The sequence below is a fragment of the Haemaphysalis longicornis genome, unplaced genomic scaffold (genome assembly GCF_048455015.1).
Source record: "Haemaphysalis longicornis isolate Haplotype H1 unplaced genomic scaffold, Haemaphysalis longicornis Haplotype H1 scaffold_4, whole genome shotgun sequence".
NCBI classification, from domain to species: Eukaryota; Metazoa; Arthropoda; class Arachnida; order Ixodida; family Ixodidae; genus Haemaphysalis; species Haemaphysalis longicornis.
In genome coordinates, this window is record NW_027526361.1 from 224824744 (window position 1) to 224850209 (window position 25466).

The window sequence follows — 25466 nt, forward strand, 5'->3', positions numbered from 1 at the left end:
AGGAGTTCGATACCGGAATTAATAGTCCATCCGCTCCTAGATAGAACATTTACTGAAATGCTGGATATGGTGTTATTTCCACAACTACCAACTGAAAAACAGCACCACTGTACCGCGAAGTATTATTGTGGCACATTTGTATGCAAGGCGAAGGCTTTTTAGCGCAACATATTGCTTTTGAAAGGTGGTCCTATACACGGTTCCACAGTGCTAATTCATAACGCGCTATTCGAATCACCTGCAACCACTCCTAAAGTATTCCACAAGGCATCTTTTTTTTTTCGGTGTTTAGTTTTCGTTTCTGTTTCAAGCGACAAGCTTGCCCTGTAACGAATGTTGCCTTGGACGGTTCCTACCACAATCGTGCCAAAACAGTGCCGAAAATTAAGTACACGTAGCCAAACAGCAGCGCGCACTACAAGTCGCCTGTTGTTTTCAAGGGACGATGGACGGGCCGGCCACGCTCCGTGTACGGAGCGCGCGTGCCCACAGAAAGCAGGTTTCAATGCGAGCGTGCGGGGGCGAAAGCGAACGCGAAGAGCTCGGCGGGCGCCGGCGTTGCGTTGTCGCCCCAGAACGCCGATCGGCACCGTACCGTGCCGACTCGCCGGTCCCCGCGCACGCGATAAGCGCATAAACGTGAGTGCGCATACACAACCACCAAGTGCATACAAGTGCATACCTGGGAGGAGCGCGATGAGTCGGAGCCCCTGTCGAGCGAGCCCTGGCTGTCGCCCACGGCGGCGTTCTCGGAGGAGGCCTCGAGCGACGGCGGCCCCGTACCGGCCGGGGAGGGCCGCTCGGACGCCGCCGCGTCGCAGCACGGAGACCGGCCACCGCCCAGCTGCGGGCTCTGGCTCGGGCTCGTCGGAGACGGGCACCTGCGCGCGCAAAGGGGCTCTGCTAATCACCCCGGGCGCGGCGGCGGCGGTAAGAGCCATAGGTCGGCGTACTCACTCGTGAGTACACTCATTTGTACTCATTTGTACTCAAACTCACGAGTGAGTACGATGATGAGTGATCACACACCCAGAAAAAAATAGTGAGTACGATGACGAGTGAGTATAGGGGTAAGTCCACTACTCGTGAGTACAGTACTCATGAGTACACTACTCATGAGTATGAGTACTCATGAGTACAGTATTCATGAGTATGAGTACTCATGAGTTTGAGTACTAATGAGTATGAGTACTCATGAGTACACAGTACTCACGAGTACACATCACTCATGAGCACACAGCACTCATGAGTACAATACTCATGAATACTGTTTTTGCGAGTGCTTGCACTCTTGAGTATATGCACTATTGAGTACAGTAGTGCAAACAGTAGTGCAAACAAGAAAACGGACGACAAAAGCTGCCACCCGAAGACACGCAGATAAACGCAGTTTACGGCCATGGCTGCACCGACAACCCCCGAGCTCCCCTGAGCCCGACCTGGCCTGAGAACAAGAGGAGACACCAGACGCAACGCGAGTGCTTACGTTCCGTTTTGCTTTGTCACATGTACTTGCCTTCGCGCAGTAAGTCGCCCAACAACAGTGCACCGCGTCAGACGTTTTCTTCCTCTGTCCTGATTTATATGTAACCTGTGTTTTTCTAATCAATTAAACAATTTATTTTTTCTACTTAGTCTTTCATTCGAGCGACGACCTAGCTAACAGTGCAGATAAGTTGATTATTCGTGAGTAATACAAATTGAGTACTCATGAGTACAGATTGAGTACTCATGAGTGCAGATTGAGTAATACTCATGAGTGCAGAATGAGTAGTACTCATGAGTGAAAAATGAGTAGTACTCATGAGTACAGATTGAGTACTCATGAGTACAGAGTGAGTACTCATGAGTACAGATTCAGTACTCATGAGTACAGATTGAGTATGAATACTCGTGAGGACAAATGAGTTTGAGTACAAGTGAGTACGATTACAAATGAGTATTTGATGAGTGAGTACGAGTGATTTTGTGAATAGACGAACTTTTTGAGTCTGAGTTTGATTGAGTACAGCGTGAATGAAAAAAATTGTGATTGAGTTTGAGTGAGTTCTTTCTGTTTTGCCGACCTATGGTAAGAGCTGGCGCCCATTTGGTTTGGCGCCTCTACAACGCTACCCGTCTCCCCGCAACACCGCTCGCCCTTTCCGCAACACCGCCTTCATTTGCCGTCATTACGCGACACGCGATATGGGGGTGAGGAAAGCGCCCGACGTTGGGAAAGGCCCCGCACAGATTTTGCCAACAGCCGGGTTTCCTCTCTCGGCAGGCGGCGTAGAAATCAAAACACCGAATGCACGTTCCCTTCTCGATTACAATATGAGCACGCAACTGTTTGGTGCCTATATGCGCAAGTGTTTGTCTCTTTCTTCCGCTGTTCCGCACCCACGCGCTCACACTTTCGAAGCTAAAATTTGTTTTCTTCGTCCTTCAATTCCTTTTCATTCACTGACCCCAATGACCCTAACAGCCGTTACATACTTGCGTGGGATGGAAGTACACAAACGTGACAACATAAGAACAGGAAAAACGTTAACAAACGTATTCAAGTCGGAAGTTAGTACAATAAGCACATAGATAACGCGACAGTAAGCGTCACACAAGTCTAAAATAGATACATGATTGAAACGGACACAAACACTGAGGAACAACTAACTTCTCAGAGAATGAGCTAGTGATCGATGATTTTGGTGATGTTATCTGGGAGCTGATTGCAGCGATGATAGGAAAGAGAGAGCGGTGATAGGAAAAATACATTAGTACGCGCGAATACAGGCCGAATGCATGGTCCAGGCGAGGAAAAAGCGCCATTAGCGGGTACTGTTATGTTCCGGGATTCTTTGATTGCTGTTATGGTTGATCGTCATGAGTATAGTTTCCGAAAATAAATCGGGATGCTTTATTTTGTAATCCTTCAAAATTATTTACGAGATACGACTGATGACAGCTCGAAGTAACTGCTGCGCATCCATCTTTTCTATATTTCCGCGTTCTATATCATACGAATAGTTTGTACTAATGTTGTACTAATGACATTATGTATACTAATGTTTGACAGGCCAGGATCTTAATGGACTTGCTGACCAAATGCAGATGCCTAATAAAACCAAACGATTTGGATTCCCCGCTGGTTATGGTATCAATGTGTGCCCAGTTTTCTGTACTGTGAGCGAAACAGTCACTCACATCTTATAATTTATCGAACGGGGGCCCGTAAGCATGCCTGCCCGAAATAGGCTCTCGATTAGTATTTATTATTTTTAATTCCTATTTTAGCCTGTTCTCAATCGGAAGGCATCACAGTGAAGAATATTGCGAAGAAATGGTTTTCTATCTTGTGGGAGTTGTGTGGACGCTCGTAGCGCAGGCGAGAATCGCCCCACCACAAAAGGGGGACCACGTGTCATCGGGCCAGGAGGCTCATGGGAAGAAGGCACCCACCTGACGACGTCGCCATGTCTGTGCAGAGTAACCTGCAGCGTTGGCGAGCCACCTTCGGGTTTCCTCCTGCAACACCACGGACGGCCTTAATCGCACCTTGCAAACTAAACGCGTTGGAGTCAGAAAAGAACCCATGCAGCTCCTTGCGCAAGACGTGACCGCGAGAATTCTATCATTGCCGCGGCTACGTCGACGTTGCCGACGTTGGCCTCAATTGCTTCCGAGAGGCGTCGTTTGCGTCTGGCCTCCGCTGATTGTAGACCCACATCTTCCGTAAGCATGCACACCGTATCACGGTGAGAAAATGTTGGAGAGAAAAAAAAAATGGGGGAGGTTTTGCTCAACGTTTAGCGCTGTTATATGACCACGAATGCTTCGTTCCACGGCTTATCGAGCAAGCGTCTTTTACAATAAAATGTCACGGTTGAAATGATTTTTTAGCCGTAGTGAACTCGCACACACGCACGCTGCGGAGAACATAAAACACGATCTCGACATGCAAAACGCACCACAAAGATTGCGACATACTAGAAGAGTCATGCACATACTTGAAACAACACAATCACCACACTGCACATACACACAGAAGTCATCACAAGTAAAACTCTGTAGCGCCGGCGTAGTAAGCGTGGATGCCGCTTAATCCACAGAGTGGGCCTGATTTCACTGTTAAATACAAGGGGCTGCACTGAGGGATCGTGGCACTCAGTTCCCTCAACATGCCAGTTAATTGGCTCGGGAAACGCGTTTGGGGCGGGCACCGGGCGCGAATGGACTGTTAGGATTTTTGTCTGGTACTGCAAGTTTCCTTGTATAAACGCGGAAAGCTCGTTTCTTTTTAAATATTTGAATTTCGGAGGGCTACTTTTTCGCCAACCTAACTGCAGAGCTTTCCTTCAAGTCATCATGCAGATGGTTATAGAAAGAGCAACGGTTCGGGGATTCGCAATGCCACACACAGCCAAGTACGAAGGCTGTGACTTCACAACCCGCGGTTTCCCGCGTTCTTAGCCTATCCTTTCCACTTCGGTATCGAAAAGCGTGGTCCACCGCAAATGCCGCTGTGCAAGGCCAGCGGCCGTCCAATGTCGCACGGTCTAACGGTCAGAAATACGGGGGCGACTGCGACTTCTGTTTCTGCTCGGCAGTCAATCGAAACGGTTAACAGTAGACTTCATTCACACGCATATTTGATGCGCATTTACGCGGTGCTGAGCTTTCACTGCCCAGGAAAGAGGGAGGATTTCGACGAGTGAGGTGCAGAACGAGGTCATGCGTTAATTCAACACCGACTGGATAAAAACGCCATGCTAGCTTTCACGTGATGCGCTTCCGTTGGTTACAGCTTAAAATAACAGCCTCTACCAGAGACAACGGCCAATCGGAACTGCGGGATCTGCCTGTTATATAGCGTCATATTTATATTACGGAAATAAGGCAGCTCTCAGGCCTTCTCTTTCCGAGAGGGTGAACGTTGCCGATTTCTTCGAAGTACGGACCTTCGCGATCACCTGAAGTGCGCAGTTGTTTCCTGTCGCGGACGCCACAGTTACTTCTACCACTTTCCGCGCGGTTTCGGCGGGCGCGTACCAGGGCGTTGTTAACTCCCTTTTCGTTGCTGAGGGCGAGGGAGATCTGCGACGAAGCCACGGCCAGACGCACCTCAGTTTCCGCTTTGCCACGACCGACCGACGCACCCGCGTTTTCAATCCGCCTGCCCAAAAATGTAAAACCAATCCGAAATAAGATTGCGCCGGTTGAGTTTTCTGCGTACACAGGACCACCGCGTCTTCATTTCGCCTAGCCATCTAAAGCTTTCCGTCTACGCGTTAGTGCTTCGAAGATACCTCGTTATGGGTGTTTTGAGCAAAGCACGCAAAAACAAGGAGATTTTCTAAAATTTGTTTCCCGCTGACCGCAAGGCCAGTGGTAGAGTAGCGCGCATCCAGGAAGTGAGCCCGCATCGCCCTTTCAGGGACCGCCTGGACGCACTCACTTCTTGCGGCGCCGGTTACGCTGGTTGGTGTGCTCGGCGACGACGCTGCTTCCGGTGCCACTAGTGGGCGTGGTGGCCTCCGGTTCAGCCAAGGCTGCCGCCGCGGCCGCTGCCGACGCCGCCGACGCCGCGGCCATAGCTGTCATGGTGGTCGCCGCCGAAGGCGTGGACAGTGTGGCGACTCCAGCGGCCGGCCTCTGGCGCGACCGGTCCGCTTCGACGACCGCCGCCGGTGCTGGGCTAGGAGGACGCAACGAAGCGACGACTGGCGCTCAGAGCCTCCCCTTCCGCATTCGTGAGGCAGTTAAGCATATCCTCCGGAGGGGAGCACTCTGGAATCTTGCGCTTACGGTCTCCAACAATGACACAATGAATCGGCAAGCATACGAGTGACAAGAAACACACGGGACGTGCAACACGCTTCAAAAGACACAAAACGCAACGTCCACACGTCCACTCAGTAGTTGGACACTGTGGCAAAACATGAACATTGAGAAGGGCCTGAAACACAAGTGAACGTCTTTTGCGTGGTTACCGCTATCTCTGTCCGAAACCGTGCACGAAACGTGGTGGCCCTTTCCCGGCCCAGCTATAGATACACGCTCCCTACACCCTCTTCCACCGCACGCAGACAAAATGACTGGTTTTCCTCCCCTACCTATAGCTGCGATCTAACATAGGCTGCTGAAAACAGCACGGCCACCGACTTCAGTGGCGTGCTCGAACACATTGCACCGCACGATCTGGCGGCCGGCCGCGAGACATTGATCCGGAAGGGAGTGTTCTCTGGCACAGTCATTGTTTACTTTTGCCCTGTCGTCCGCCACGCCATGTCGCGGGCGCGCCTTTGCACGCGGATCATCCCTGGCGCGCCGCGCGCACCACTGTCACACGAAACTTCAGGAAAAGACAGTGCGGAAACTTCCTAGGTCGAGAGTCGCTAATTAAGAGCTAGAACAACAGAAACTTTGTCGTTCCGAAGTGCCACCTGCAGGGTCACGCCAATTCTCGTCTCGCCCTATATATAAGGTAGTAGTGCAAACACTAATGGGGTAACTCAAACTACTTATACCGAACCAGTAGCAGCACTGCGGCTCTGCAAACTCGAGTGACCGATGAGTAGAGTGTCCAGGAGACGGCGCGCAGAATCGGCAAAGGGCACAGATTCTGCTGACAACGTGCTTCCGGGTTTCTTAACGAAGTCACCGGTGAAGAACCCTGTACCACTTTTGTAGCCACACAAGGTATCCACACAAAACAGTGCTCTTACGCTTCATTGAAATTGTAATCAAAACCTTACCTTACAACGGGCAGCGCGCCGTATCAGAAACTGTTGGGAGAAGACGAGGACGCGCTTATACGACGCGCAAAAAATGAGAGAGAGAGAGAGAGAGAGAGAGAGAGAGAGAGAGAGAGAGAGAGAGAGAGAGAGAGAGAGAGAGAGAGAGAGAGAGAGAGAGAGTGTGTAGAGCACACGACGGTTGTTTCACGTCAGCGTTGCGACTATGTAGGGCTGGATCCAGGCGCTGCATATGCCTCGCTACTGGGTCAGCGCTCCTGTTTACCCGCGTATTTTTCAGCAAGCCCCAGCATACCTAAACGACACTATCAAAAAAAAAAAAAAAGAAAGAAAATCTTCCATCACAGCGCAGAGTCGAAAGGGCCGAACACACGTGCGGAGAGCGACGCGTTTCCGCACGCGTTTTCCCTCGCACAAAAGCGGTCCGGCAACGGTCAGGAACAGGGAATGCAAGATACAGAACCGGTTTCGGAGAAGAAAAAAAAAAAAACGCGTTCGAAAAGGCGTCGCTCTCCGCACATGCGTTGGGCCCCCAAAACAAGTCGGAACGCGCCAATGTTCCGTGCACGGACACAGCCGCAGGGACGCGTCTCTGGACGAACGGGCGCGCAGTGGTAAGCGAGGTCAGGGTTCGAAGCGCTCGAAGTAGAGGCCGTTTTTAAGCAACGGTGACTGATCGTAGAATTTGCTAAATGCACCAGCGATTGTTGACCCAAGCTGCGATCTTAGGTGCAGTGCTCAGTGTGACGCTAAAAATGATGCACCGCTCCGTCTCACGACGGCGATGGTTGAACGCGAAGCCTTCTCGCGAAGGACTCCTCTGTTGATACGAACACCTAAAGCAGGCTTCACATGTGAAAGAGTATATTTGGGGCAGAGTACGCTTTACGGGTGGAAGTTGGCTTTCCTGCAGCGCGTTTTGAGGTGGACTACAGGCGTCTTGAGTGAGAGATAGAAAGCTTCGCTTTAATACCCTTCTGGCGTCTGTGTGCACCGTACCAGGTTGGCGACAGATTGCGACGTGGGAGCTCGCCGCTACGCGGTGGGTGAATACACCATGACGTCATCGTTGAGGGTGAACATGGCGTCGCCGTGCGACCATGCCGTCATGCTTCATAGATTATTTTCAACGGCTAGGCTCTGTACGCTGTGTAGGCTACAACTCTGACATCAGAACAAGGGCAAAAGAATTCGAACACGAAAAAAAAAAAAAAAAGACAGCGACATAGGACGGACGCTAGAACGTGCGTCCTGTCTACTTCTCTTTTTTGCGATCGCGTTCCTTTTCCCTTAATAGGAGGACAATGTTCGGTTATCACCAACTAGCCCAAACTACTGCGTTGAATACAACTGCTGCGCCGCCAACTGGCATAGCCTACATGTTTGTTAACTGATACATAGACGGGAACGTGGACGACCTTTCGCTAACCTTTTGCACATGCCTCTGCTTTCGCCCTTTTCGGCGTGACGCCCGCGAGTAACGAAAGCGAAATTTAATACACGAATCGGCCTGAATTTGGCCGCACTTTTATGTAGTCCTTTTTCGCGAAGACAACAGTACGCAGAACAAAATGTAGGTCATTTCGAGGGCAGTACGACCTTGGCAGTTTGCCAGCGCTGAGAAGGATGTATACGTTTCCTGCAAGCACAAACGTTGGTTCCGCACGCTAGAAGAAAAGAATACAACAACAACGACAACAACAACCAAACAGATCGACAAAACTTTTGACGCACGAAGTTTCGGTGTGGCACCGCAAATACGGACGGAGCATCCGTTCTGAGATGGTTCGTGTAAGTCATTTAAAGCATAGGGGCGAGATGAACTAGTAGTTTATCTCATAGAAGGCCCACTCGGCAAGATTTGTCCATCTCGCTCGTCCAGTGTTTTTACGTTTCTACACGAGTGCAGTCTATAGTCCACTTATAACAATATCCAAGTGCCAAGGAAATCCCATCGCTATAACCGATAATCGTTATAAGCGGGTTGCGAAATAAAAAGACGGAACAGAGCTCAAAACATTTTATTCGCATGCCAGCAAGGCCGTACTACTACTAATTTGCGGAAATAGAGCCACAGTAGGTCACCTTTGTTTGCCGCGTGTGAAGCTAGCGCAAATCTTTTCCAATAGCATCTATAGGTGAGGACGAAGATGCGGTCACTGACCAAGTCAAGGTGAAAACACAGACGTTTTCGGCACACGTTTCGGAGACGTTTCGGAACCCGTACGGGTTCCTTGATCACACTCCGAAAGAGACGTTTCCGAAAGAGACGTTCCGAAAGAGACGTTTCGGAACCTGCACGGGTTCCGAAACGCCTGTGTTTTCACCTTGACTTGGTCAGTGACCGCATCTTCGTCGTCATCATGATACCTGACCAGACGAACTTTCGTCGAACTCTTGACTAAGCATCTGTAGGTGCTTCAACTAGCTGAGGTAAGTGTCCTTGGCGGAAACAAAGTCCCCGAGGGACTGTGTCACGCATTGGGCCTCCTACGAAGACACTACCTGAATATACTACGCAACCGCGTCATTAGCTAGAGTCATCACTGTTGCACTTTTGGTGCACAATATAACCGGATTCAATCGTTATATCCGATATCGTGGCACAGGAGCAGTGTAATAAGCGGTTTATTTTACCAGAGAAAGAATACAAAAGTTGACGGTGCCATAGCTTTTCATCGTTATATCAGATATATTGTTGTAAACGGTATCGTTAAAAGTGGACTCGACTGTATTTTCGGGGAGTGGAAGGGCGGAAGGGGGGGTGGTTCGGAGTTTCTACAGGGCAGTTTCCCCAAATAAAAATCCTTCAACCGTCCGTCTGACGACAGCGACGGTTGAACGCGACGCTTTCTCGTGATGGAATCTCCTTGGTTGTCGTCTGAGGCCTTTGACTCGCAGACGGTTTGAACTTCGACTCGTTGAGCGACGACTTTGACTCGCACGCAGCTTGGACTTCTGCTCGCAGCGGCTTTGACTTTGATGCTTCGCCATTGGGTTTCGCACGAAGAAAGCTTCGCGTTCAACAACCATCATCGTTGGACGGAGTGGTGCATGATGTTTCCGTGTAATCTATAACGTCCATGCACCCCTCTCCAAATCCAAACTGGTTCGACCGTACCGGAATGACGCAATCGGATAGACGTGGGTTTCATAACGCGAGGGACCCACGTTCGATTCCGACCTTCCTTCACCCACAATCTTCCCCTCACCCACCATCGTCAGAGAAAGTTGGCTTCCTTGCAGTGCGTTTTGGGTCGACTACAGGCGACATCAGTAAAAGGCTGAAAGCTTCGCTTTAAAAAATCGAGAGGTACTAAAAGGATGACTATCCTTTCTGAAGCGAAATGAAGTTGAGAGAGAGAGAGAGAGAGAGAGAGAGAGAGAGAGAGAGAGAGAGAGAGAGAGAGAGAGAGAGAGAGAGAGAGAGAGAGAGACTGAGCCATGAAACACGAATGCACAGTTTGATTGATAGTAGAGTTTAACGCGCCGACGCAACGCAGGCGATGAGGCGCGCCGTAGTGGAGGGCTCCGGATTAATTTTGGCCACCCGGGGATATTTAACGTGCGCCGAAATCTCGTACACACGGACGTTTTTGCTTGTCGCCTCCATCACAAAAGCGGCCACCGCGGCCGGGAATCGAACCCGCGTCCTCATGCTCAGCAGCACAACGCCTTAGCCACTGAGCCACCACGGCGGGTCGAATGCACAGTTTTCTTTTAAATCCAAGGTTTCACGAGACTATTTCTGCAGCTTCCTCTAAAATATCTAGCGCCATAGATCAACTGATGTCTTATCATCATCCACACAAGAATGCAGCATCTCGAGGGCTCGGAATTGTTTAGTTTTGAGGCAGCCAGGGCCATTCTTTGACAACCAGCTCGCAGGAAACAGCACTGGTACCCCGCTAAAAGAGCTATAGCGGCAACCCGATAGTCGTTCCCGAATCTCTCCCCGCCGCCCCCGTTTTCTCCCTTTCCCTCCTGAACGCCTGAGAAACCGGGAATCGATTTCGCAGTGGCTGTACGCCCCGCGCGATGCGGTACGTGAGGAGGCTTCCAAATCGGCTCCCCAGACGCCAGTTAGGACCGCAGCGACAACGCGTTCCGCAAGTTTTCGCCGGGGGCGCCGCATGCAGTGCAGAGCGAATTCCCTTCCCGACAGCAGTCCAATTCGTCGAACTCGGACGCAGCTATATGTCCAGAGTACACGCAGTACGCGCTTGGCATAAAATACTTCGAGGCTCTGAAAACTTTGTACGCCAAACATATTTTTTTAACACCCCAGCCGTTTCGGAGAACCCCCCTTTTTTATTGGCCCACGTTTAATCGTACTGCATCGATACGCGTCCACGGCTCCACAAGAGTCGGAACTCGTTTTATAATGCATGCTTAATGGACCTAATTAAAAAGGACGGGCCGCCCGTCCTTCCGTCTAAATGCGTAGCTTAAACCTTAAAGCTAACTCTGTTGCAGGAGACACGTAATGGACGTGTAACGTCAGAATATTTGCCAATGACAAAAGCGGTGACGTCAGGGAATTAAGTCGGTCGACGTCTAGAAGACCAGCTTCTTTACCTTGCAATAAGCGAGTAAATTTGGATGTACAGTGACAACAGCTATATATCGACAAAAAAAAAAAAAAAGGATTGAGCGGTTGCGCGTTTCGTCGCCTTTTCCTCTTCATGAAGAGGCCCTCCAGTTCAAAACGAGGTATATGGAATCGCGCACCTTTCAATGCTCGCGACCTCCTTTTCACCGAGCGGCCGTGGCTCGGCAGTGCACCCTCCCGACTTGCCCCCTCACGTACTCTGTCGCGGACCTATCTTTGAAGCAGCGCACCCCGTTAGACCGACCAAAAATCCCGGGTCATCACCACGCAAGTGAAACCTGAAGGGCGAAGAATGCACTGTATAAGTCTATTCAAAGATTGTAACTCTCTCTCTCTCTCGATGGTGATTGATAATGGCATCCCCTTTGTAGCGGGGTGATAACGCGTCATCTTACAAAAAAAATAAAATAAAATAAAATAAAATGAAACTAACATACCCATGTTTTACACTCTTCGTTTAATACTACCGATGCTCTTAGGGCGGGCACAAAAAATTTATTAGGCACAAAACACTTTTTTTTCCCCCTGCTACAGGTGGTAACTGTCCTAGGCAATATTCCCCTCTCTGCTTTTCGTCCACCAGCATTCTAATCTTCTTTTCGTCTCCTCGACAGCCTCGAAGTTAACTTCCTCTGTGCTACCCTTAAATCCTCGGGCTTCTGGAAGCCGAATATTTCCCTCTTGTAGATTTGGATGGAAACCCTCGCATTCTAACGCTATATATATGTGCCGCATAATTTCTGCTTCTTTTCCGCAGACCACGCATACCACATCATTTTGTGCATCTTCCCCACAAAGTTCTTAGTTCGCAAGCAACCTGCTCTAGCCTCAAAAAGAATTATCGTAGAAATTTTCCTGTCTGATGTCTAATTGCTCAGCCCTGTACACCTATAACGAAGTTTTAGCTTCCATTTAGTCCTTTCTACCTGCCTTGCATCTTTTTTGGTTACCGTGGCTGTTTTGGATTCTCCACTGTTCTTTCCGTATTTCATCGTCAGCCGTCTAGTGCGTGTCCACGCTTTTCATATATGCGTACCTAAAAACCTTAGCTGCCCACCTTCGTTGATCCATTAATGCTCTCAACCTCCTCTCAAAACATGTTTTACTCTGCGCTTCTCGAACTTCAAACGACGCCCAGCCCATATCTCCCTGCACTGCTTCGTTAGTTGTTTTTCCATGCGCTCCTAAGGCCAAACGGCCTACCGTTCTCTGGTTCACTTCAAGGCCTGCTAGAGCGTCTGATTTTAAGCAGAGTACAGCATTCGCAAATGTGAGACCCGGAACCATTACTCCTTTTCCACATTCCTCTTACTACTTCATTATTGTTATACCCCCACCACGGCCCCTCGATCAAGCGCACGCTTGATCGAGGGGCCGTGCCCCCACGGAGCTCCATGCTTCATTATAGCTGCGTTTCGCTTTCCCTTAACCTTAAGTTGCTCCTCGAAAGTTCTTAAGTAGTTATCCCCTTCGTTTATCCACACTCCCAAATATTTATATTCCTTGACTCTGGGTAATTCGACATGCTGGATAGACACTCTCTCTTGCCACACGGCGCGCACTGATTGGGCGCCGGAGAAGCGCCAGTGGGGGGAGCAATAGCGCGCTTGCTGAGGCGGTGGCGCCCTCTCTCGCAATGAAACGGATTGAAGCAATTAAATGAGACAGATTGTTCGTAAGTTGTCTTCGCGTCACACGCCGCAGAATGCTAACAAGTATGCGTTACAGCAGAAAACCTGGAACTTGAAAACAATTTCGAGACAGAATTTAACAAATTTCTGTTATTATTGCAATTAAATTCTGTTTATTCCTGTATTTTAAATTAGTTTAAATCATGGTAGTTTGTTTTGAACCGGTTTCATCCATTATACACTTGTTTTTTGACCATCGTTTGACAAGTTGATTTACCGTGACGACATGAGACGACGACGACAGGAGACGCCAACAGCCCGAGCCCCTAAAGTTCGCACCTAAAAATTGCCAAAGCCTAGGCAAATGACACTTGGATAAAGCGCATGCGATGCACACAGTACCGTGCCCACTCGCTACGCAGGTAAACGGAAAACTTATAAGAACTGGCGATACCCGACTATAAATGCGTGACTCAGAAATTTGAACAAAACTTTATTGTTCGTCCTGGCGAGTGTTGCAACGGTTCGTCACTATTGTTTAACCGGCCAAAATCCTTGCCAATGAAAACAATAGGAACAGGCAGCAGCCAGTCAATATATATATCTCTTAGGTCGTACGTGTACAGTGAATAAGAGTTGAAAAAAAAAAGTTTAACATATACTTAAGGGGCGTTCATTTGAAAGCCACATTTACAATACAAGTTCAACCGACAAGGAAAATGTCCACGCGGAACAATAAGTATGCTGATCTCAAACTTCGCCTTGACCACGGCGCAAACTTAACCTCACTCAACCTCAGAGCCGTCAGCTGAGCCTGAGGTCGCCATCCTCCAACTCGGCTCCTGACCTCACCGGCCATTATGAGGTCGATCGATCACGAGGCCGAAACCCCGTAAGGTGAAACCCCATAAAGTTTCGTCCCTCCTGCTTCTGCGTGGTAACATATGCATCGCGCGATATAGACTCGAAGAAAACACTATCATTTGCAGATAAGACGAGTCGGGGCAGAACATACTTTAGGAATGCGTCATCGGATATGAGTCGAGTACAATGTGTGCCAGCAGCAGCGACTTTTGGTTTAACGCGTCGAAGCGTTTGAAGGCGCGCTGTGTACATATGGGCGCAGGATACATCCAGGGATCGTTCGTGCATATTTTACACTGTTTTACGGTTCTCTCTCTCTCTCTCTCTCTCTCTCTCTCTCTCTCTCTCTCTCTCTCTCTCTCTCCCTCTCCGTAAAACAGTAAAATATGCACGAACGATCCCTGGATGTATCCTGCGCCCCTATGTACACAGCGCGCCTTCTTCAAACGCTTATATATATATATATATATATATATATATATATATATATATATATATATATATATATATATATATATATATATATATATATATATATATACATAAGCTGCCGCCACGACCTGGAATCTAACCTCGGCTACTGCGGCGGGCAGAAAAAGGGAGGTATGTTGGTGAAGCTATCGGGCAATAATTTGCTTCGTCACTTTGTGCAGCTTTCAAGGGAATCTTCACAGGATTATTTAGTCTATTTATTAACGTCAAACCAACTCGTCTAAAATCTTCACACCGCCCTCTACAATTTTACCGAAATGCACGCGTTGCTGATTAATCAGGTCTTGAGGAGCTGTAAAAATGCTTCGGCATTATCTCTCATTTTCTACCTTCGGCGGAAGCAACACCGCAGGCGCGCAAAAGCCGACCTCACTATCGCGTCCCTGCAGGACGCCAAGGCTTCGCTTGCGCTCTATTGTGTCGTCACTCTCACCCTTGTGTTACGCATTGCGACCCCTTCTACAAGCCTATATCGCCTGAGACCTGGGTAAACAGGGGCGCATGTGCTTCGTATATTGCTAAGCCGTTTCACCACAGGGGTCTATTTGAACGATTTCTTTTGGTGTCAACAGAAGTCACACACAGATAAGAAGGCATGGGACGGCACAAGTGGCTTCGGACATCCGTGCGGGATATGTTTCGGGCAAGCGTTTTTCACGCAAGCGTTTTAAAGCAAAGCTTTTTACCTCTACCCCCCAAGGGTTCTTTCGCGACCGTTGGTGTCACCAGAAAACTCCAGCGAACAAATAAAAGAATTTACTGGCACCGCCGGGAATCGAACCTGGAACTAATAGACTAACAAGGCGAGAGCCCGTTGTCTTACCGATTTAGCTACGAGCCCACGCGAAGACTGGGAAGACAGGTGGTGTACTCACCAAGCACATCTACGGGTTTACCCCCTGCGTTGTCGCTGAATGCCACGTCAAAGTGTCACGCGACCACTCACGCCCGTCAAGCGGCCCTGTGCGCACCCTTCGATGTGCTAAGTGTTACAAAAATTAAAGGAAGCTCACACCAATGCATGGCATCTCACTGCAAGTACGCCAATGTGCTAAAGCCTGTGGCCTCCCGTGTTCACGCAAACAATCACAGATCCTTGTCGTTCGCCCTAATGCGAAACCAAGGAATACATTCAAATACTCCTTGATGGCCAGGCCATCACTTCAAGCCCCAGCATCAAGATTCTGGGCCTACATCTCGAGGCTAACACCAAGAGTGATGTCTCCCTGCAGCGCCTCAAAAACAGCATTAATAAAATCCTACACATGATCACGCGAGTTGCCACCAAGCAGCGAGGCCTAAAAGAATCCGGTACCTTTCGATTAATTGAAGCTTTTGTCCTCTCGAGGGTCACTTACGTCAACCCCCTGTCTTCTTCTCGACAAGGAAGACATAGAGATGCTTTATATAATGATTAGAAAGGCGGTCGAGCAGACCATTGGTCTTCTCATGAGTGCGTCCACACAGAGGCTGCTTGGCATGGGGCTCCACAACACGGTGGAAGAGCTGATGGACGGCCATCTTTCTAACCAGAAGGTCCGACTCAGAACTGCGATGGGTAACCGCATGCTTCACCAGATTGGCTGGGCAGCCCAGAATGTCACTCCGCTTGACGTACTCCCAGACTCTTGGCGACTAAAACTAAACATGGTCCCTTTGCTTAGAAATATGAACCCGTCACATGACGAGGGTCACCGAAAAGCACGGGCCCAAGCGCTAAGCCCCACCAACGGTGGGGACAATGCAGTTATCGACACAGACGCCTCCAAACATCGAGGGCAGCAATACGCCATCATCGTGGCTACCTCCAGAACCAACCTCCTTGCGTGTACCTCGCTTAGGACCCAAGAAATGACGACAGCAGAAGAGGCAGCCATCACCTTGGCTCTCGCTCAACCAGGGGTTCGGAGGGTAGTCATCGATTCCCAGCAAGCCTACTGGAATTACCAGTCGGGTTGGGTGTGTTGACCTACACTGCGCGTGCTAAAAAACCACTCCCCAAACGGTTCCATTCAGCTCATCTGGACACCGCCTCACGCTTCAATGGAGGGCAACAAATACGCCCACCCAACAAGCCTGCGCTTTTACCTCCCGTGCTATGGAGCTGCACGAGGACAGTCACCCGCTTGTCACGTTCAGGGAGATAACCCAGCATTATCGCCTTCTGAGACAGACCGTACCTTTGCCTTACCCTGGCCTTTCCAGAGAACAACAAACAACCCTATGGCTCATACAATCCGGGCTCCTTCCCACAGCCTACGCGTCTTCATTTAATGTATCCGAATCGCTACGACGCTGAATGTAAATTTTGCTCTGAAGTAGGAACACTCCGCCCCATAATCGGGGTGTGCGACTTTAGCCCTGAGCACCCTCCTCTCTTTCCGTCAACTACCCAACAAGAGCAGTGGGAGATGCTGCTGTCTAGGCCCTCTCTACCTACCCAGCTTCAGTGGGTGGACAGAAAACAGGCCGCGCGGACTGCATATGGGCCCCACAGAAGAAGGAATCACTCCCCAGGGCTGCACTCTGGGCCGTTCAGAAATCTGAACAGAAGTATTTCTTCCTCCTCCTCTTTCTCCGCCGCAAATCTCGTCGCCTCCGTCCGCGGAGCAGAGACGGAGAAAACAGATCGTCTAACACCGGGTTGGAGCTTAGTTTAGTTTTATAAAAAAAGTTTCCACTCTTGTGCTACACCAATACAACTCAACCAAACACCGTTCATGCTTCATGCATTGCTTTAACCTTAACAAGAATACCTCTTTGAAGTAATAAATGGTGTGGTTAAGTGAATTTCACTTCTCTCTGGTTTTGCTATTTGTAGAGCGATGTGAGTGAATTTAAGTGACATCGCATGGGTAATCGTTATGGGTGCCGTTTACAGCTTTGCTTTCCAACCACATTCACGGGGTGGATTGGCGCGATTTTTTTCAGTGCGCGCTTCTCACGCTGCGTCGGCGCACCTGCTCATGCAACTATATGCGATAGCAGCGCAGTATACGAGACGCCAATCGAGGAAACCGTGCAGTTTTGCACTTGGGCGCAAGCCCGAAGAGAAATGCGCTAAGTCCCGAATAATTCGGCATTCAGGAGACGTTATTGCGGGCATTTTCTCAATCGTAATTCCTCCACTATGCACACCCGAACCATGAACGATCATCATTATAGTGTTCGGGCCTTCTTCGTGAGTATTTCGCTCATCAAATAAACGCCATCCACCAAGCTTCCTTGCCTAGCCTCCAAAGCTGACTGGCCTCTCAAAAAAAAAAAAAAAAAAAAAAGAGAACGATTTTGAAAAAGCTCTAAAAGTTGGGCGTTATTGGCGAACCTCACCCAGTGGTCACACCTTCAGTGTTCGCAACATAACGCGTTAATACCACGGAAAAAACCCGCTTAAAACTAAATAAATAGAATCCAAGCTTCCAGTGAAGGGTACACGAAATAGAAAGGACGAAAAAGAAAAAAAAAAAAAACTATCGACGGTGACGCAGCGCGCGCCCCATACGTAGACTCCTTCCCACTACGCCTGTATACCTCGGAGATAAACCTAATAAAACCGCCAATGACCACCAACGCTAAATTGACGCGCCTAATAGGGAAACTACCGCAGGGACCATCTGGTTTGACACTGTTGGCAGAATTGAAGCGATTCACAGGTCTCCGCGAAATGCCCACGCGGCCGGCGCCCGCCAGTACACACGTGTGAATGCTAGGCCCTTGTAAAAAGCTGGGGACCGCCAATCGCGCACGGCAATAAGTGGACCCGCGAATATCAAACCATGGGCGCTCCAGCCACCCGATACGGCGGAAAGCGAAGTTCACTGCAAACGGCGTGCAGGCTGCGTGCAAAGCGTGCACTCACCGGCCGAGAACACGCATCGACTGCCCCAGAGGTGTGCTTCCCTACATCCACGCGCACCCCGCCGGCCTTTACGGGTGACCCATATTCCGGTGACGCAAACCGCCGGCCACTTTCGCGGCGGCCGCCTCGGACTCGCGCTCCAAGACAGAGCCGAGCCGTGCTGCTCTCTGGGCCCCCACACCACGTCAGCAGCGGCGCAGGGCGATCGAAACCGAGTGCGCGTGAAACAAATGTCCCGACACGGGCTTGACCCGCTCGCGGGGAGGGAATTAGGGAAGAGATGAGGCCATCACTATTCAGGCGGCGGCGGTGCCTGGCCGCTCCACGCACCGCCGGCCAGGCAGGCAGGCAGGCAGGCGCGCAACAAACATGCGCCTGGCAGGAGAAGAAGGGCTCAATGGCGGGTGTCGGCAAAGGTTAGCCTTTTAATCATGGAATGTGATGCCCACCGGCGCTCTTCAGCCAAAGCTTCGCCCCTTGGCACGCCATACTACTATTCCCGTGGTTATCACAAAAAAAAAAAAAAAGGGAAAAGAAGAGGAAAGAGTTCCACTCCCTGGAGGAATAATTCGCCAGGGAACTTTCCACCAAACGGCCTTACAGTTCCAGGATCAAAAAGATATGCGAGCACGGTTGGAGCACCACGGAGCGGCGGAATGTATGCTGCTCATCAAAACAACAAGCGTGTGTGAAAGAGGGGCGGGGCTTTACACGGATACCTGAGGCGCGCGCCCGCCGAAATTTAATACGCCCACACGCGTTGTTGTATTAGGCCTCCATCAAGGCTTTTGCACTGCCCGAAAAGGTTCCGCTAAATCCACTGCTCCCTATAGCCGCACAGGTCGGACGCTCCCTGCTAATGTGAAGTCAGGATGTAACCGCAGACTATCAGGCTGCCGTCGATTAGCAGTACCGCATGGTCCCACAAAGGACTTGCAGGGAAGCAATCCCTGAATTCAGGACTGTGTCATGAAACCCTGTCCTGGACGGAGGATTCGGAATCCTAGGTTACGATGTGTTATTACTGACTGCGAATACAGCCCGATACTACTAAAGAACACGACACTGCGCACCCTCCCCTCCCCCCTCCCCCCCTCCCCCCCATATTTACTTTTTTCTACGAAGCTGCTTACAGGTAGGGTTTCGTGCATTTCGGTTCGGCCCCAATAAGAACACAGTTCACACTGCGTTTGTCCGCACTCCAATCCCACGTGTGGCTAGTTTCCTCCGGTTCCGACAAGGTGGCGGTAGTCGTACCCCGGAGGCGCGGGCTGGCTGCTTGAGAACTCGAACCTACATGAGCAAATATTCGTCCCAGGATGAGACATGTGTTGTATGTGGCAGGGATAAAGAAACAATCGACCACATAGTAATAGGATGCCAAAAGATTCAGCCGGATAGAATTGGGGGGAAAGTCCTACTTCCTGAGGCACTGGGCTTCGCAATTGATGGAAGCATTAAAGGGACACTGAAGTGATTTGTAAACATTGCGGGATTACTAGCGCAAATTGTAGTTTGGAGTCCGTAGGCATTGTTTCGACCACTCTGGCCGCGTTTACGCGAATTTATTTAGTAGAAAAATCAATTCGAAAATGCTGTCCTCCTCTCTTTACGCTCGCCCATTTTCTGTGGCGTTTTCGTGTGACGTCAGCAGGAGATGAGCTGGAAAATGGCTGCGCTACTGCGCGGTTCGCCGACCAGCCGACCTACCGATCGAGTCAGTCGGCCCAGCGTTTCGTCCGCCGGCGGGTCGTCGCTATTCGCTCGCTCAATTGAAACTACGCCACAACACCTTTGTGAATGAAAGAATGTGCCTTTCCTTACTTTGTTAGTTTGTACACTGTGTCAAACTCAGAGTCCGGGTCGCTCCACACAAGCACTGCACAAGTGCACATGCGACGCTTCGCTGACTTTACGCTAGTAGGAAAATCTAAGGCCAATTGAAGGCGGGAGAAGAGTCAGCGAAGTCAATATAGGTACTAAGAAAATAAAATCACCCGAAACTTTTACCGTACAGCGCAAAACTAGGGAGCAGGAAGCACTTTTTGCGCTGGGTAAACAAGCACAGCGGTCAGCAGCACGACCGCACATCTGCGAACGCTTTTCCGTCAAAGAAATGCAATTGCTAGACGTGAGATATTGTGGAAGTTTGGGGGACACTTACTGCAGGAGTGATATACAACAAATAGTCACATAAAGTACCTAAAATGATTAAAATAAATAAAAGTGTAAACTGGTCATACATTATAAACCTTATATATCGAAATCGGCCAGCGCCGGCTCGTGGCCTAGCGGTCTGAGGCGCTGGAATTTGTTTCGAAAGTCGCAAGTTCGAATCCCCGAGGGTACATGTATTTTTTTTTTGTAAGTTGATTTTTTCGTATGCGGCCGATGTTTTCTGAACTGAGTTCACCATTTTTGGGTCGTAACATTCACTGCTCCACGAGTGAGATCGCAGAACGCGCGCATACTGTCAATGACGCGTTAGCGAGTTCTCGTTGGCGTGCTGTTGCCACAAGCACCGACTGCTGGCGGGCAGTGGGCCCAGGCCTGAAGCAGCACACCCTTGGCCTGGTGCGAACTAGCTTTTTACGAACAGACATGAGTGAGGCAAGCTTAGAATATGCGGTAAAAGCGCATGGCATTTGAGAGTCTGCGGTGACGCGGAGGGCGTTCATCCACTGCGTAGGCCTCGTCTAGTGATTTCTACGATTCCAAGCCGCCCTGGGAGGTTTATCTTAGACATTTGACAGCCGACAACATGGCAAAAGCGCGGTACGGCGATAATTGAGAAATCGAGAATGCCCATCCAACAACGCCATCAGATGTCAAGCATGTTGTTTTACAGAACCGAAACCGAAACTTTTGATTGCTAACCTTGGGCATCGTCCAATCACGGTGCCCCCCCACCCCCACCCCCTCCTGACGTCACAGCCTTTAGTTGGTGCGGCCGCCGCAAAACGCGCATATTAGTTTTTCTTCTTTCGCGCTTTGTAAAATAATTACCGATTTGTCAACCGGATAAACGATGAATAGTGTGTTAATTTGAGCTAGTCTACACAGTGCAAGGAAAAGCGTTAGCTTGACAAATTCACTTCAGTGTCCCTTTAACTGGTCAGCAGAGGTATTACGAAGCAGCGGCTAGAGTATTGGTGGAAAAAAGCAGGGAAGTCAATAAAATAACATCCCAGCCAGGGGTAGCGGCAGGGCAGAATTAGAAAGAAATCTGAGTTGAGGGACTAAATTTAAATTCAAACTACTAAGATAGGCTAGATGGCGCACGTCGTCACCCCGATTCAAAGGGGAGGCCTTTAATCATCATCATCATCATCACCACATTACCTAGTCTGCATCTGTCTTTGAAGCGCAAGGCCTTCCCCAGAGCAAGGCGTTGGTGGGTGAGAGCTTTTTTGCGTGCTCGCTCGCTTATAGGCTGCCGCCGCCGAAGGAAGTGTATAGAAATGAACTGCCGAACAAGTACGCGACAACGGCGCCTCACAATTGGAGTTATCGTCACCGCAAATTTCCACATCAGTACAGCCCACGTGCTACTGTTAGGGTTGGTGTGATTCCCCGATTGCAATTCCAATAGCACGGAAAAAAAAAATCGGCCTTTCGAGTTCGCATATTTTTTTTAGAAATTCTGTGATGTCAGCTTCGCTGGTCACCCACCTTTAGAGAGTAGAATGCCTTACACCCCTCTCTCAGCAAGAAAGAGGAGCGCTACTGGCGTCTCCTGCAAACGAACATCTTTCCCCATCCTACCAAGCCGCACTTTATCTGGCCTACGCAACACGACCCGCTGTGTCGATTCTGCAAATAACCCTGCACTCTATACCACATGGTGTGGGAGTGCCAGCTCAACCCCTCACTTTCCGCGATTTCGAACCCCTCGGTTGAGCAGTGGGAAGGAGAACTGGCCAGCTCGAGCGCCAAAGAACAGCTTCGGCTAATTCACCTGGCTGAGACGGCTGGACGCTCCAACGGGGTCCTGGACTGGGGAAACCGACCACTAGGCTCTTTTAAATGCAGAGCATTTCTTAGGCTCGCCTCTTCCTGCGTCGGACGGTGTCAACAGCTCCGCGTCCGCAGCAGGTGCGCCTCTCCTCCTTCCCTCCTCTCTCTCAACAGCAGCTGGCGCGCGCATGCGTCGTAGTCAGCCCGTTCGCTCCGTCGCGGTCTCGGCGTAACAGGTGCGTGATAGCAGCGCGGTGGGGCGTGGAAGGGCGCGCGCTGCTTGCGCATGCGCGCTCTCTCCCCCGTACTGCTCTCACTCTACTGCGCGCGCTGCAAATATAAAGCGTCTAGCGGTCGCTCGTGCTTCAGTCACTGCGTTGCTCCTTCCTTCCTTGGTTGACGCTCGCCCCCACGTTTACTCGTGTCTGCTACTCCAGCATCACGGAAGAAGAGATTGAAGTTAACACTGCCTTCAACCAGTACTGAGGCCCCAATGCTCTGCATTTACTCGTGTTCCCCTCGCGGAAAGGCGCGGGAATTTTTTTTCTTTAATAAAGTTTACTCTCTCTCTCTCTCTCTCTCTCTCTCTCTCTCTCTCTCTCTCTCTCTCTCTCTCGATTTTTAATCGCCCAAGAGTGACAGAAACAGAGCCTTGGGATGAGCCCCTGTATTATTACACCTTAAACGAAACGAAGTTGCGCACGAACACAACTGAGAAAAAGAAATACTTGCGGCTCCACAAATGCCTTGGTGGGTTCAGATCGACAAAACAGGCATGTTGTTGACCTATGACGGTTATGCGTCTATACTTCCGGCGAGCGCCTTCTCCAGAACACGACCGGCTTTATAGATAGCGTCGAACCACCGGCTTAAAGGAACTCTGAAACACTTAGGATAAACCCTTTCACTCTTTCCTTCGCGTCTGGGCGCACTGCGAAAGCTATATCGCCAGCACGGAGCGGCACGGCGTGATTTGCTCGTCGCACCAGATACCCCTTCCGCTTCTGCTTTGGTCTTGTGCCTTTTTAAAGTGGCTATTTGAAGTCGGCCAATAGCCGCTACACCGCTGTAATGACGTAATTCGAGCGGCCGATGAACGCCAAGACCGGAAAAGGGAGAAAAATCTGCGAGCAAGTTTCTAGGTTACCTGATGGGCGTAGAACAGTAATTTTTGGCTGAAATTTACCTTGCGACCCCCTAATCTAAGTATGGATATGTTGGTTGACTACGTTCTGCAAGCATTTACGATTTATAAAAAAAAAGTTGAAGAAGGTGTTGCAGGGTTCCTTTAATTTTCACAACGAAGGATAACCTTTGCAGGTCGCTAATCCCGGAAGTCGAAGCACAACCCGTTTTCAAGAATCGTCGTTAACGGGGCTTTACGCCGTAACCCATCTCGCACGCCTTTATTCATTGCCGCTCACAAAGGGGCAGACGTGCAGAGCGCGGTTAACGACTCCACGCCCCGCGAGACAATAAAGCAAAGCCACGTCAGCAGCCGCCGACGAGCGCAACTTCTATCGGGGAATTCCGCAGCGCGGTTCCAGAGTTCCTTGCGCTCAAACTTCGCTAAAGGACGGGGACTGACTCGCGATCAATCACCCGAGCTCTTTTAACGTCTCCGCCGTCGCGGAGGGCGCGCCTGTCGTCTGCATCGGGGGCGTGGCCCTGGGAAGGGCGGGGTCAGAGGTCAGGGTACTACTTCCCGAAACTTCGGTCCCCACCCAAATTCATTCATCGCTTATCACATTCTCACGCTGAGCTTTAAAGGGTCTGTTCTGGCGGTAACCAATCCTTCACGCTCGCGTAAGTGGTTTGGCAGATGTAAGATTAATTGCGGAAACACTTCGCTTGTGACGCATGCAGGCTGTAGAAATGCAGCGAGGACTCATCTCACGACATATACACCAGCCCCGTTGCACGAATTTTTTGCATCATATGTTTATGTATACGTGACTGCGGACCGGCCTTGGAAGATGTGCTTCCATGTCTATACTATACAGGAGGGTGAGAATATCGCACACAGCGCTTCGTTCTCTTGATAGCTGCACGAACATATCCTTACTCGTTTTCTTCGAGAAGAGAAAAACAACAGAAGTCTTTGCCGCCTTCAAGAATATGCTTGCTGCGCAGCGAACATTCCATTAGCGACGTTTCCAAATCCGAACGTACGACGCAAACATTTACTGCGGTCTCTCCCTTCTGTGCAACGTGTTTTTCTGCAAGGTGCTCCTTTCCACGCCAGCGCCTGAGAAATTGCCAGTCGCGAAACCGCGGCGACATAACGTCGCTCGCGGGCGACCTTTTCTACCGGCGCCGCATGCAGCAGCAGCAGCTATAGCAGACGCCGCGGCATTATCAAATGTCGCACGCGTCCGACAAAAGCAATCTGTAACGCAGCGTAAACGGTGCCTGCCCTTCAAATTGTTTTTCGACCCGCGCGACATTTGCCTTTGCTTCTCATCTAGAGATGGCGTCCACAGCGCGGCTATAAACAAGGACTGCGAGGGAAGCCGGCGTGTTTGCACGTTCCCCTATCATACGCTAATGTGGCGGTGTCCGTCCCATGCCCTTTTTGCGAGGGCTGAAACGAGGTAGGCGGGCCGTAATGAAAAGCGTGTTTGTTTCCCCCAAGTCATTTGCACTTATTTAGCCCTAGCGCCTACACCTAAGTGGTAACGATTCTTCTACACTCGTGCATGAGAACGTACGGCGCATTTCCGCCAAATTTTCATCAGTTTTTGATTATAATATGTGTTAACGTTGCGGTGTTCGTGCATTTTCGAATACGATAGGCTTCTTAAAACAGCATCTTTGTTCCGCTGCATTTAATTCGCTTATTACAGTACACTCGTACACACTGAACCAAAAGACTGATCCAGTTTTTCTTTCGCTAAATAAAGCACGTGTACGGCAGTTTGTTTTTACTTTAGGAATTTGGAAAGCATCGCGTTGAGTCTCACTAACTTTTCCTGCGTTTTTTAATGCTTTAACAAGGCCGACTACTATTTCCTCGTTGCCACCTGACGTCTCAAGTCTACACCTCCCTTTTCTTCTTAAATGCACCACAAAACTCACACAGCCTCGCTCTGGGCGTTAGAAAGATTGCCTCAGAGAAATAAAACTCGTGTCAATTATAAGGGAAGCTTTAATCCGATAATCTTGATGGAAAAAGCGTTAAAAAAACGCACGAAGACAAACCGGGACAACACTGCACCGTGTTCTCCGCTTCTATCCTCGACCACCAAGATAAATCGATACCAAACAGCCCAACTTTCCGTTCTGTTTCATTCCAGTTCGCTATACAACAAGCAAAA

General features: G+C 49.9%; 1 protein-coding gene across 2 annotated transcripts in view; it reads right to left on the reverse strand.

Moving 5' to 3' along the window:
* Positions 1-25466, reverse strand: part of LOC144179661 (protein Aster-A-like) — a 79546-nt gene that overhangs the window by 17190 nt on the left and 36890 nt on the right. For both annotated transcript variants that reach the window (XM_077708100.1, XM_077708101.1), the window contains exons 3-5: positions 5435-5674; positions 3439-3504; positions 683-881 (exon numbers count right to left, since the gene is read on the reverse strand). In XM_077708100.1, coding sequence (XP_077564226.1) covers positions 683-881; positions 3439-3504; positions 5435-5674 — 505 coding nt within the window. The remainder of the gene's footprint in view (positions 1-682; positions 882-3438; positions 3505-5434; positions 5675-25466) is intronic.